The following is a 14,054-nucleotide window of genomic DNA, read 5'->3' as shown; positions in this document are numbered from 1 at the left end:
CTCCATGTGTGTCATTAGTTTATGTCTGCACTCCGCAGTGCTCATCTCATGGAGTTGCCATGAATGCCTATACTGTGAGTGGAGTAGCAGAGTGTAGGACTGCGTGTGTGCCAGGAGCGCCACATGTCAAGCCTGGAGAGTGCAGCGGGTTTGTGATGTCATGAGATGAATGTCAGCCCGTAGGCCCGCGGAGCTTTGAGTGCCGCAGACAGCTGGGTGGATGGAGAGGGCAGGGCGGAGGGGTGGAGGGGTGAGGAAGGGGAATACAGTTGGGTGACAGGCACAGTGTGTTTGTGGTGAGATACAGTATGGATGATGCAAGTAAATAACTGAATTTGCTTGTGGCCAGCAGAGGGCCAGAGACAGTGACAGTGAAAGGGGAGATGGATTGATGGGGTGTGTGTGGTATGCAAGTGTGTGTGTGCACAATATCCTTGTACATATGGCATGCTACTTCATGGGGGTCAGAGTGCATCTCTTATTGTGTGTGTGTGTGTGCAGAAGTGACAGCGGGCAGTGGGTTTATTGGACTTTGGGGGATTATTTGCAAGGGCGTGGTGTGTGTGTGTGTGTGTGTGTGTGTGTGTGTGTGTGTGTGTGTGTGTGTGTGTGTGTGTGTATGCTGTCAGTATATAAATATACAGTACAGTGGGCTACAGTTGTGCGGACATATACAGTATCACGTGTTTTTGCACAGTACAATTTGTATTTGTGTTCCGATATACTCACATTTACATTTTCCTCCCTGTACATCTGGCGTCCCATGACATGAAGCGGTTAAATTGTATTTCCTCCCTGTGACATATCATGTTGTGGGATTACAGGCAATGCTTTGTCTGCCTCATGTGGCACATGTCTTCCATAAGGGACCCTGATTCTTTCACACTGACTGATCTGCCTGATACACAGACACGCTGTGCACCACCTCTCCCTTCCTTCTTTGTCTCTCTTGTGCTGTATGTTCATGTTGATGGTGAATGTTTCATTGTGAATAGTCATCGGCACGAACCAGTGCCCACTGCCACAGGATATGCTGCATGTAAACTGGGACGCTTTGTTTCAGTTTCTCTCACAATCAATCAGTTTCCTGTTTGCTTTTAAAGTTGCCCTTTAAACCTATTTTAGACCTTGTGGTGTGGATGAATTACAGGATTCTTTTTTTTCATATTAATTTTATTTCTATTGTGCTTTTATCTGCAGAAACACAAGGGAACATTATGTTGTGCATACATACCTCTACGTATACCTGCACGTACAGTATATCATACATATCACAACGCAGGTATGAAAGTACTGTCTCAATACTCAATGCTTCAGCTTTATTATGTCCTCAAATGTCTCATTGAGCTTTTATACCTTCATAAATGTCCTCTCAATTCCTTAAAACACTGTTTTTAAATTGAAATACAGTACCAGGGTTATTTATACAGTCAAACCAGGTGAAGCATCGCATGTTGACCTTAAGTTTGGCAGTGAAGCAAGCTGCCGATTTGAGTTACATAGAAGAGGATGCATTATACTTGATATGTGGTAGCAGCGTATAGCCGTCCTGTAGCTCAGCTTACTGTTTTAGAGTTAGGGAGTCTGGGGTGCACAGCTTTTGCAATGATTTTCTAGCTATGCAACCATGATGCATGAAAGTACAATTTGTTCTCTGATGAAGCCACAAAAGTAATGACTTGCTTTCAGATCTAGCAGAACTCAGACTTACTCGATGACAGACTTTGACTGCTTAGCCATATGTGTGAAATGGCTTCCAGGCGGTCAGCACCTGGTTATATGATGATTTGACGTATGTGTCTGACCAGTAGACCCCATCGTGAACTGCTCATCATAATTCTACAGCTGCAATTGCCATCAACTGCGAGAGACATGCTGGAGCCTTGAGCATGCACAGAGTGATGCGCTATGACAAGCTATAAATAAACACGATCACGGTCAACATGAAATTTTAGGTCGATTTAACACACCCCACTGTCAACAACTTCACAGCAAAGTTTGGGAGGCTGCATCTAAAATACAGAGAAGGAGAGAAGCCTGAGTAGAGAGAGGCCCGTTGTTTATGATCTTTCATTATGGCTCACAGAAGTCGGGCATGTTTGAAAGTGGAACAAGAGACATCATGCATGTGGCATGAGAACACCACCCGTGTGCTGCACAATGTCACAAATGTACATGTGGGGTCTGGTGAACTCCTTCAGATCCTCTTTAAGAACGTAATTTATGTTGATTCTGGAGGTTGAAATAATGTCATGTGAAACCAGAGGGTAGCTTTTTATATGTGTAGCTGATTCAATTGACAATTGTTGTGGAAAACAGAGAGCTGGTCAGGGGAAGAGAACAAATGCTACTGCACATTATTAATCCTCAACTTGTCAGCTTGGTGTTGCCTTTGTTTTCTCAACAGCTGTGAACCAGATATGTTCATGTCGCTTCAAGATATTCAGATATGACCTGATTATATATATATATGCAGTATTTATTCATTAATTTCTTTTACACCACTGTTTACATTACAATTTATAAATTTGGCAATTGTTGTCTACCACAAATGTATTTTGTAACTTTGTACAACCTTTTTTTTTTACATGTTTAATGAGTATTGTTGGAGGGGGCTGAGAGCTATGATTTTAGACTTATTAATTGTTGTGCAAATGATAATAAATAACTTGAACATCAGAATTTATATTGGCAATCAACTGCACAACCAACAACCAGATCATTTTGCAAGATAAAAAACTAAATCAAGTAAGAAGTGTATGCACTTTAAATTGTGTAGAATAGATTAAGACGAAACCATATTGTTTTTCAATAAACTTTTTTTGCAGACAAGCTCACAGTAATTTGTCATATTAAAAAAGAAAAATCTAAATAATACTACTGTATTTATTACAATTGAAAACAATAAACTCATTACCATACAAATTGCTTAATGCTAATACCATGCAATAAGCACAGAAATACATTTTTGAGGTCTAAGACCAAAGTTACACGACATTCAATGTACTGAAGTTATTACCAACTTCTTTAGGTTGAGCCCTTATTACATTGCGCCCTCTACAGGCCCTTTTAATATACTACAAGGACACCGTTTGTTCAGAAACATATTTAGAAATCGTATGCGTTTTTGTCAAACTTACTTTACTTTTTTTTTAACCAAAAGTGTCAACATGTAGGCCTAGCACAGGTCTGGCTCTGAGTTTAGTTTTACAATTTGGAGTTTGGTTTTTTTCCTCACAATTTTAGATTAATACAAAAACTGTATACAAATAAGATGGAGACAGCGTGCATATCTTGCATAATCTTAGATGAATATCTGTAATATCTTGCATAGCATTAGATATGCACATTGTTTATGAAACAACTAGTAAAGGCTGGCAACGATGCGCTAATGTTCTCATTTTAGTCCGAGATGACAGCTGCCTTTTGACACGATGTTTTCTTTTTTTCGTCGAGCCTTAACAAACCACTTGCTGATTGGTCCAAATTTGACTTCCTCCTTCGCTGACCAATCAAAACGCCATTATCTTGTTGGTACATTGGGGAAGGAAAAAAAAAAAAAACCTCAACTGTACACAACCTGCAGGAGAGGAATATTTCAAAGCGTTCAACGGCAGTTCTTATTGGGGAACAAGTATGTACAGAACCTGTAACTGTGCAGTTTGTGTCAAAGGCCAGTGTTCGTAAGGGTCGAGTGGAACATTCTACTCTAGATGTAGCCAGGGCTTGCGAGCTAGCATTGCAGCTAGCAGTGTATTGTCAATGCTCTAATGGCGATAACAGCTGATTTATTTCACTTAAGTGAAGCCTTGTCTCAAGACCTTAACGGTTTACAGGGCTCTCATTTTGGTTTAGCGGCTTTCTCGTACCAGGACGACAGCATAGCGATATTTTAGAAAAGCCAGTTGACCTTTCAGTGGACGAGCTAGCAGCCTCTGTAGCAAAAACAGTAATGTGACGACGTGATGTGTGGCCAGCTAGCAATGGTGCAGGGACCGGGGGAAGCGTCATCAGAGCAGGTGAAGCAAATGCATCTTAACGAGTTGAAATAAAAGATCAAATGAAACGGATAACTCCTTTTGTTTTCGTTTTACATCTGTTTGATATTCGGCAGATAAAGTCAAATAAGTAGTGCTATTATATCGCAGATGGATGGAAATATAAGTTAATATTACGAAACTGGCTCAAAGAAATCAGTATGTAGGCCCTTGTGCTTGTGGGAACAATTTTTCGATTCTGCCATGTCGTGACTGATTCTGTTGTATTTGTGCAACTGGAACTCAGTCCACGATGGTCTTAAATAATTGAAAGATAGTTCTCATTAACATGAACTATAGGTATTTGTTTACGTTTCCCCTCGTGCCTACAGTTGACTGAAAACTGCTAGAAATTTAATAATTATGAAGGATAAATAAATATAAAAAGTATCCGATGCAAAACGAGCTGACAGTAAAAGAAAATAACAATTTAGTCAAATAGATTTTTGATGCTTCAAGAGCTCGTGCGCTCGCGGAGGAGCAGGTGGAAGAGTCCGACAGAATCATGCACTCATGATGGGCCTCTGCCATTTTGTCCTACCAAGCAGTACATGAGATCAAAATGCACATCTGTGCTTTCAAATAACAAGTGAAAGCTAGCTGTTTATAACATGCTAATGACTGTGTATAGTAGCAGGTTGTAAGGCAACCGTGTCGTGTTAAATGAGGTAATCTGGGGACAGATTAGCTTTATTTTAGGACTGTACTCACTGTAGTCAACTAATCGATAAAAAGAAAACACTTACTGTTTATAACACTGTGTTACAAAGTGTGGGTGCGTTAGTTTATGCGGCGTTTGTTTGGTACATTAGGAAACAAATTAGGACCTACGGTTTATTCAGCAGCCACATGACTGAGGAGATAAAGTACACTGTGCTCAACTAATCCCACACTACAACTGTTCACTCGGATCAGTTTGTAGTTGGAGCTTAAGTGTCATGCTATGTGATGGAATGGGCTTCGTAGTCTTTTGTAACGCGTGTTGTCTTTCTTCTTCAAACAGAAAGAAAAGCCAATCCATAAAACCAGCTCTGGTTTCTACTCTGCAGTGACCATTAAAATGGTAAGACGGCGTGATAACAATTCTATATATTGCTTTAATGTTGATTTGCTGGTTTATGCTTTTAATGCTGAGGTAATGGAAGTATCATAATATATACTCTACAATAATGGTGCATTATGTCTGAACAAACAGAAAATAGACTGATTATATAAAGAAGAACATTGTGTTATGATGTATAGTATTTAGTTTATATCATGAACATATGTATAATGTAATACAATTGGAATACATTTCAGAATGTCTGAGTTGTATTAGGTAGTGGCAATATGTTTGTCATTAATGAATAAAAATACAGTACGACTGCTGTTAGTTTGCTTTACGCGATAATTTGATAAAGCAGACGATACGTTTGTGATGAATTGATTTGCAGTGTAGGGTGAATGATTCGACTGCATAAGTGTTTATGATTCACGTTGAAGTAAATTAATGTGGTCCTTAAGCGGCACTACAGCTATGTTATGTGTGCGTTTGCTGAATGACATCAGCTTCTTTATCTATTCAACAGGTGTGACAGACTCGCTTCAGAGAGCTGGATACAACCTCCACTAAACATGGAGGACTCTCCTCACTTGTACATCTCTGAAATTGGCGACAATGAAGCCATGGAGGGAGATGGGGAGGAGGAGGAGGACATTTATCAAGAGGAAACCAACATGCAGCCAGACGTCAAGTCGCTGTATCCTGATCTTTATATACAGCCCAACCAGGATACCGAGAGAGACTGGCACTCTTTTCCCTGCCAGCACTGTGAGAGACATTTTACCAGCAAACAAGGCTTAGAACGACACATGCACATTCACGCTCCGGAGAACGACGAGGCACAAGCTTACAAAAGCCGCCAGAGCAACATGTCCTTTGGTTCAAACGCGGGTCAGTCGCAGCATGAGAAGATGAAGCCTCTGGACTCAGTGGGCTCAGTCATGCAGCTTCACGCTTCATCCCCCGCTAGCTCGAAGACTTCCAGCAGCGCTCAGCCGGACAAACCGGGAGTATTAGAGGGGCATCATGCTTGCAAGTACTGTGAAAAGATGTTCACTACGCATACCAACAAGCGACGACATGAGCGCAGGATCCACGAGCAGCATCTGCAAGTCTCACGGGTGGAAAAACCCCAGCGGACCCAAGAGGGAAATCTCCAGAGGATGCTCGGTGAACCTTCTCAACAGGAAACGGAGATCGGTGACGATGCAGCACCCGCAGCTGTTCTGGAGAATGATGTGAGATGCGCAGAACAATACATGCTCGATGTCTCCGGCAATATTTCAGAGAATCTCAGCTTTTATATTGATGGAAAGATAGTGTCGACAAGTACAGTCAGTAGCTGTGAAGCGCCCGAGTGTCATTCTGGGTCTTCGACTTTAATTGGACTGGATGCCCTGATTCTAGACCCCGGCCAAATCAGCCAGGTTTTAAATACAGATTCAGTCGCAGGCAAAGAGATACCTGGTCAACTACAGGTCAGAAGAAGAACTGCAACGCCACCTCTATTACCGCAAATTAAAACTGAACTGGAGTCTGAGGTGGTTGTGTCGTCATCCTCCATTGTATCTTCTTTAATAGAGAATCTACTTCCTCAGAATGCAGAGTCCACAGCTGTGCAGAAGGAAAGAACGGTGTTTCTGTCTCCGAAGCTGAAGCAGCTCCTGGAGAAGCAGGACTGCCTTAAACCTACACTTGCCCTCATCGCAGATGCCCAGAAGCCCTGTTCACCCGTCTCTCTGTCCGCCCTGGCTGCTGGAACAGGTAGGTTCAAAAGAAGGACGGGGTCTCCACCGAGCTCGCCAACATCTAAAGACGAAACGGCAGATAGCGCAGATTGTGACGCTGTAAGTACAGGGCCGATAGAGACCCAACATAGTTCACCCGTGCACCAAACAGCCAATGCGAAGGATGACGCAACTCCACCTGTGGAGGAGCCGGCAGTGAAACCTGTACCCACGGCCGGCGGTAATTCCTGTAACCAGCAACCACTGGATCTCTCTAATACGGTCAAAAGAAGTGAAGATTTAGCTTTAACTGATGCAGCGCTGGATTTGAGCCTTCAAAAGAAGACGCTAGGTAAATCTGAACTGACATTGGAACTAGTTTCACAGGCAGTTTTGAAAGCAGGGAAATCAAATACATGCATTGCAGAGACGGCCGTGATAAATCTCGTAGAGCATAATGTAAGCCTAGGGAACCCGGAGTTCCCTTTAGTCACAGACTTCACAATACTTACAGGTCCAGATGTGATGGAGCCCATGGCAGAGGGACTTGTTTACGGGCTTGCGCTTACCTCCAGTTCTCTGACTCCATCCCCCACATCCCTTACCCCGGCTTCGCCGTGCACCATAGCCTTTGCTTCCCCAGCCTCACACACAGTGCTCCCCACCGCTTCTTCGTTAATAACCCTCATTTCTAACCCTCCAAGCCAACCGATCCGGTTACTAGCCCCAAACATATCTCCCGAGCCCCTGGTACTCTGCACAGAAAACGCATTGAATTTTCCGGAGTGCGATTTAACGGCTGCATTTGCTGCCACAGATTCTGCAAACTCTCTCTCCCGGTTCCTTGACCCGGCTCTGAATCTACCCGGCCACGTGTTTCTCTCTGATCAAATAGCGATGTCAGAAGTGCCATTCGCGCCCACTGTAACTTTAAACGATTCCCTCATCAACGCGTACAACATTATCAGCAACGCAGTGTTGATAGAGTGCACAATAGCTCTTGAAGGCCCAGGCAGTATAGTCCCCGCTACAGTTAGCTTACAGGAAACCACTGCTGAGCCTCCAGCACCTACACGCATGGTTGTTCATCACTTAGAACAGCAACAGATCGTTTCAGTGCCCAACCCTCAAACTGTGGACCCCACCATTCTTATGTCCTCCTTTGCAGAATCGCTAACTCCATCCACCACCACCTCAGCGATGTCCGATTGTCCTGCTGTGGGTGAATCAAGTCCTGACCCGGAGCTTGTTGTCAATGCAGAGCCAGCAACCATAAAAGAGGAAGAAGTTGCTGACAGCCCTGTTTCCATACCCGAAATCTCACCGAAAACCCCGCCGCCTTCGGAGAAAGCTCCAGATGACGAATCCTCAAACGGCGCACCGAGCGATGCCCACCAGCAGACGTTCACCAAGAACTTTGTCTGCAACGTGTGCGACAGGCTTTTCCATTCAATGAAAGAGCTGGGCCATCACGTGGGGGACCATGCCGACGAATGGCCGTACAAATGTGAGTTCTGCGTGCTGCTCTTCCGCAAACCCTCCGCGCTGCTCGATCATCGATCGAGCCTCCACGGTGTCGGCAAGAGTTATGTCTGCAGCGCGTGTACCAAAGAGTTTGTCTATCTTTGTAATCTGAAACAGCATCAGGACGAGTTGCATCCCAGCCAGCAGTGTACCTACACGGAAGAGGAGAAGGGTAAACTGAGACCTCAGAACTACAATAGCTCGATAAAAGTCACCACGGAGCCGGCGGTGCCCGATGCCGCAGGGGAGCCCAAGAAACCGGTGAAAAAGGAAGACAATGAAGTGGATGTGGCTGCTGAAGAACTGTTCACAACGATAAAAACCATGGCCTCAGATGGAGCCAAAGTCGAGGGGCCCGATGTCCGTCTTGGCATTAACCAACACTATCCCAGCTATAAGCCCCCTCCGTTTCCTTACCACAACAGATCACCCGCCGGCTTAGTGGCTTCAGCCACAAACTTCACCACCCACAACATCCCACAAACCTTTACGACGGCCATCCGCTGCACCAAGTGTGGAAAGAGCTTTGATAACATGCCCGAGTTACACAAGCACATCCTGGCTTGTGCCAATGCCAGCGATAAAAGGAGATACACCCCCAAGAGGAATCCCATCCCGCTGCGCCACTTTGCAAAAACTCAAAACGGAGTTCTGTCTACCACCAACACGACGAACGGACTGAACGCTTCGAACAGACCCAGTCAGTCCAACCGGTCCAAACCGAGCCAAGAATCGCCGGTGAGCGTGAAGTTCAAGGTGCTGGACAAAAGGAAGAAGAAGTTGGTCCAGAGGGTCATGCCGCAGAGGAACAAATCGGCCCTGTCATCAAATAAAATGTCACGTCCGCACGTGGATGAGCAGCAAGAGATCTTCGTCTGCCCGCACTGTAGCAGGGAGTTCACCATGCGTCGCGGCAGAACCAAACACATGGCCGTCTGCCCCAAGAAGCCTAAAGAGGTGAAGAAAAGGAAGGACGGAGGCATCTCTGTGACGAAGGAAAACGACGGACACCTGCACAGAAGGGCGGAAGACAAACAGCAAGCGTCGCCTCAGCATAAAACAAGACTCCAGAGTTCTGTGCCTGCTAAAAGGCCCGCCATCCTCCCAGTGCAGACCGTCTTCTCAAGCAAAAGAAGTAAAATAATCATTAAAGAGAGCACGCAGCCAAAACAAGAGACGCCCACACTGAACGACCTCCCCATTGTTCGCACTTTCAACCCCTCTATGCGCCAGTACGGCAGAGTGCAGCACAGCGTCAAAGGAATCCCCATTAAGATCTCCGTAGTGAAACCGCAGCAGGCCGCACCGCAGAGGGACGAGCTGCTTCCCGCCCACAGCCGGGAGCAGGCAAGCGCAGCCGCCGCCAGCAGCTCGGGGCGGAGTCCCACCGCCTGAAGACTTCCCAGCAGCCCACCGGCGATCATCAGGTAGTTTGTAGTTTTACAATGGTCATGATAATCTCGGGATTTGTGTAAATAAATCATTGAAAAAGAGCTACAGTACACAGTAATTCCACATCTGTCCGGATTAGATATGTACAACAGCATAAGTAGGTAAAACACCGGCAGCTTCTACAACAATCAAGCCTCTTAAGGTCATATGCAGTATAATCAGGAAATTACCATCTTGGACAGACCGCCAATAAGACCTCGGCACTGCCGTGTTTTTAAATAGCTCATGTTATGTATAGAAATAAATAATTCAAATGTTACCAGCAAGAAAAGAAACACAACCTCATTGCTATATCTTTTGCTTGTTCTACATCATGTTTTGGTGTCTTTAGGACCCTGCTGTGTTGGAGCTCCTCATGCACTCTCGTGTCATCGTGATACTGAACTGTTAATCACACCGGAGACCCCACGGACCCGGTTTGCATCATGCTGTACAATAAATGAAGACGGATGACTAAGGATCCTGCAGTGAGTGGAGGCATTCAACTGAGTATTTGAATGCTTTTTGTCGTAGCTTTGGAGTTTTTTTTATTTTTATTTTTATTTCTCCTTCATTTCACAAAATTTCTGTCAAAAGCTTGGATTTGCACTTTGAAGTTTATCCGACTGCTACATGTCACAAATTGGGAAGGAAGTGGGAGGAATTGAGCTGGAAGGCTGCTCTCACTTCCTACTTTGAGTTTTTTTTATTTTCAGAGAGGATAGCAGGTGGCAATCATTCTCAGCATGCATTTGCACTTTTTCTTCTCTGTTGTCTGTGTCCCTTTGGTTTAAACTCTTCCTGCATGCTTGTGCTACAGCTACATTTAACTGGGATGGTAATGTTGTTAAACTCTGACGTTGGTCTAATTGACAATAAGTGGAGTGAATACGTGGAAGATACGTCTAGATTACTTCTAAATGCAAAACTACGGGATCATAGAGAAGTAACACACCGCATAGCAGTGGTTCTCAACCTGGAGGAAACAAATTGAGTAAAGTAATAATAAAATAACATATTTTAGACTGGAGAATGTTTGTTTATATATTGCCTGTACCAGCGATATATATATTTTGCCTCGGATTACATTTTATTGAGTGTGTTTGTGAGAGTGGGTCTGACTGGGGGATTGTTGAGCAGTCAAGTGGAGAGAAAAGTCACAGAAAGCATGAAAAAGCCACAGTGCCTGGAGCACAGTGGACAATGATTCGTTGCAAGCTGTTCCAGCTAAAGCAACGATTGCCCGCACCAGAGCAATCCCAGCAGAGGGAGGTCGTGACCCACGAGAACCACTGCTCTATAACAACGTGTCGCTCTGGATATCACAGGATGTCACCGCTCTTGATTACTATTAGAAAGGTCCGTGTTTTCACCATCGGTGTGAATGTAACATTGGTAGATTTAATGCGTCAGCCTTTGCAAATCAAATTTGTATACAATCTGGTTGTCTCAGTTGCTATGTATTAGTATGAATGCTTTGAGAATACTTCTCTATGTGCCATCAAATGTATATAGTATGACTAAATGTGGCATGAAGGGGATCACCAATAAATTATTTTGGCGTTCCCCTCACATGGATTTTATTTTGGCCCTCCAACATATATTTATTCTTTTGTCTCGGTGTGCTGAACTGCAGGCTGCATTGATGTGCTATCACCTTTTATTAAAGGGCTTCCCTCTGGAGCCTAATCCCACATGTTGGAGTTGAGTTTATAGGCCAACACAAATACCTTTTCAACTTTTGGGGAACTGATGTGATTGCACAGATACAGAAGTACTGTGTAATCTGAACAGCTTGGATGCATCATCGCCACTTTTACAATATTTAGAGTTTATTTCTGAGCAGCACTGGAACTCCTGCTTGGCCTCACTGCACTTCCTCTGAAATCCTGACATATTTACAGTAGCCCAGTTCGCTTACAGGCTTTATTTTGCACCCGTTTCAAAAAACTCTTGTCACAAAATATAATTTTGTGGGGTTTTTTTCTTTCCCCTTCAAAAAAATATAAATTGTCAAATTAGAAAAACTGTCTGTTTGGGTCTCTGTTGTGCGTAGCGCTCAAGCATTTGGTCATTGCTTATGATTGTGTGAAGTGTTTATAATAGATTCCACATGTATGAATCACAGAATGGAAACGCTGGAACCCTGTAATGACGTATGGAAACCTTTGTGGCGAGTTGTCACTAATCTCAGAGTGAGTGTGATGAATTGTATCTGTTTGATTTCTATCAGCTACTACTTTGAAGAGCTGGTGCTACACAGGGTACTTATTTCATTATGATTATCATTATGTTAATTTTGGCAAACTAAAACTTGACAATGGCCTGTAATTGAGAGAGAGAGAGAGGAACAATAATGGCACCTCCTTTTCAACCCTCACTGGTAAAGTCTGCAACGTGTTTGATGTACAGGACGGTTTTGGGGAGACTGTTATTTAACTGTGAAAAGTGCTTGTAGCATTTCAAAGTGTAAATTGAGTCGTGTATATTTATTAATAATTTAAAATCATGTAATCAATATCTGAACAGTTCCTCTGTATGATTTGCACTAAAGTCTTTCTTAAAGAGTGTGTTTAAAATAAATAGAGAATGTTAAGATTATGTGACGTCTGTGTGACACTTTCTTCTGAAGCACAAATACAATTAATCACATTATTGCTGTTTAGTCGTTCGTGTAGAAGTCTGCGGATGTCATGTTGGGAAATTATACCAAATTCTCTGTCCTTACTTTCTTTTTTTTAAACCGTATTAACAGAATTTGACTCCAGATTTGCATAGTTCCTGCATTGTGAGCCTTACTAGAAAACACAGAAATGTCCAGGTGGTGGCACACTTTCCTTATTTTTACCTCTGGAGCGGTGGATTCAATCGAGAGCAGATCTTGTAATACCACTGCATCTCTTCTGCTCTTTCTGTTTAGATAATCCATATCCAGGGATGTTTCTGCCCCATTTTAAAGCATTTTTTTCCACCACCAGTATAATCAAATTTGGTATTAAGATGCAAAAACATCCAGCCTGTGACCTTGTTTTCTGGGAAAGCGGCGGATCTTTTTGTGGTGTAGCTATCAACTGTATTTGACCCATTTTTACCTTTTCATATTTAACATCTACAACAAAAGGTTGCACAACAAATTTGGCAAATTACATCAACTAAAAAAATGAATGAATCCAGTGACGAGTGAAAATACACGGCAGTACGAGAAATATCAAAGTACATGCATCAAAATGTATGTGCACTTGCTTTGTCTGGAGATCACACTGAGAACCGTCTCCAAACGGTGACGCACCGTGCCTCTCAGGAGAACTAATCTCCACAAGCACCATTTTTTATGGGAAAAGTCTTAATTAGCTAAGTTAGCTGTGGGTGATGGAGTAGCTGAGAACGTAGAAAGGGCGGAAAAGAGCAGCAGATAACGTGAGTGAACACCGACAGCAGGGAAGCAGAGTTTGTCGGTAAAAATGAAAGCGGCACCGGATTTGCTGTGAGGCTGTAAATGAAGAAGTGCTGCTGCTGTGATGCCCCGTCGACGATCTTCTGCAGGACCCCCAAAATAGTCCAATCAACCAAACTCAAAACACCTGCTTTTAGGCACTACGCAAGGATTATAGGGAGCTGTCATTAGCTTAGCTTAGCATAAAGCTGACTCATTTGCACATTACAAAATGTTTCCGTAAAGTGTCGTGTTCAAGGGGGCCCTGTGGAGTGTTGTTGTAAACAAACTTAGCTTCACATTCAAGGTTACTCAGCAACAACACGTTGTGTGTGTGTGTGTGTGTGTGTGTGTGTGTGTGTGTGTGCTTGAGGCCTAGCAAGAGTGTTTAAAACATTTCCTTCCATCATAAAATATTTGCAAAGGTGATTTATTGAAGCACTTTGGAACCGGCATTGTTTACGTCCATGTTTACCTGCCAGCAGTCTTCTGGTATATAGTGAATACTGGTATAGTAGGTGTAGACTCGTATACAGCATAGAATGTGTGCTAAGATAAGACATCTTTGCATGGCAGAAGCCTTGAGAGACCACTTTAACCCTTTTTGAATTGAACATGGATGTTGACTTTAATTTAGTGAAACTAAATTACCAACTAATACTGTCTGCAGAGACCAGGTCCAAGTGTCGGCACGCTTTCTCAATCAAACATCAATGGATGAAAAGTAATCTAAATATAATTGTTCGTCAACATGCAGTGTGCAATGGGCATGACTTGAATTGTAATTTTGGCAGTTACGCAGAATATTTTATTTGCCACAGGCCTATATAATATAAGGATCCAATGGGAAGAATGGATTG

At 43.3% G+C, this 14,054-nt stretch overlaps 1 protein-coding gene across 2 annotated transcripts; it reads left to right on the top strand.

The window, feature by feature from the left end:
• Positions 1-3,568: 3,568 nt before the first annotated feature.
• On the top strand, positions 3,569-12,338 carry prdm2a (PR domain containing 2, with ZNF domain a). 2 transcript variants are annotated; one of them, XM_079274319.1, is made up of 6 exons: positions 3,569-3,634; positions 5,041-5,100; positions 5,606-6,317; positions 6,678-6,843; positions 7,975-9,757; positions 10,114-12,338. In XM_079274319.1, exons 3-5 carry the CDS (start codon positions 5,652-5,654, stop codon positions 9,723-9,725), a joined length of 2,583 nt encoding a protein of 860 aa, XP_079130445.1. In that variant the 5' UTR covers positions 3,569-3,634; positions 5,041-5,100; positions 5,606-5,651; the 3' UTR covers positions 9,726-9,757; positions 10,114-12,338. The 2 variants fall into 2 exon arrangements, with proteins under 2 accessions (XP_079130445.1, XP_079130444.1); XM_079274318.1 differs by having other exon boundaries at positions 5,606-6,843.
• The last annotated feature ends 1,716 nt before the right edge of the window (positions 12,339-14,054 follow it).

The sequence above is a fragment of the Melanostigma gelatinosum genome, assembly GCF_949748355.1.
Source record: "Melanostigma gelatinosum genome assembly, chromosome: 8".
Taxonomy (NCBI): domain Eukaryota; kingdom Metazoa; phylum Chordata; class Actinopteri; order Perciformes; family Zoarcidae; genus Melanostigma; species Melanostigma gelatinosum.
This window is presented reverse-complemented; position numbering and strand designations above follow the sequence as displayed.

Coding starts and splice junctions, on each gene's coding strand:
- prdm2a (XM_079274318.1), top strand. CDS start 5,652: ATGGAGGACTCTCCTCACTTGTACATCTCTGAAATTGGCGACAATGAA. Junction 6,844..7,974: donor CGCCCTGGCTGCTGGAACAG/GTAGGTTCAAAA, acceptor CCTCCTTTGCAG/AATCGCTAACTCCATCCACC.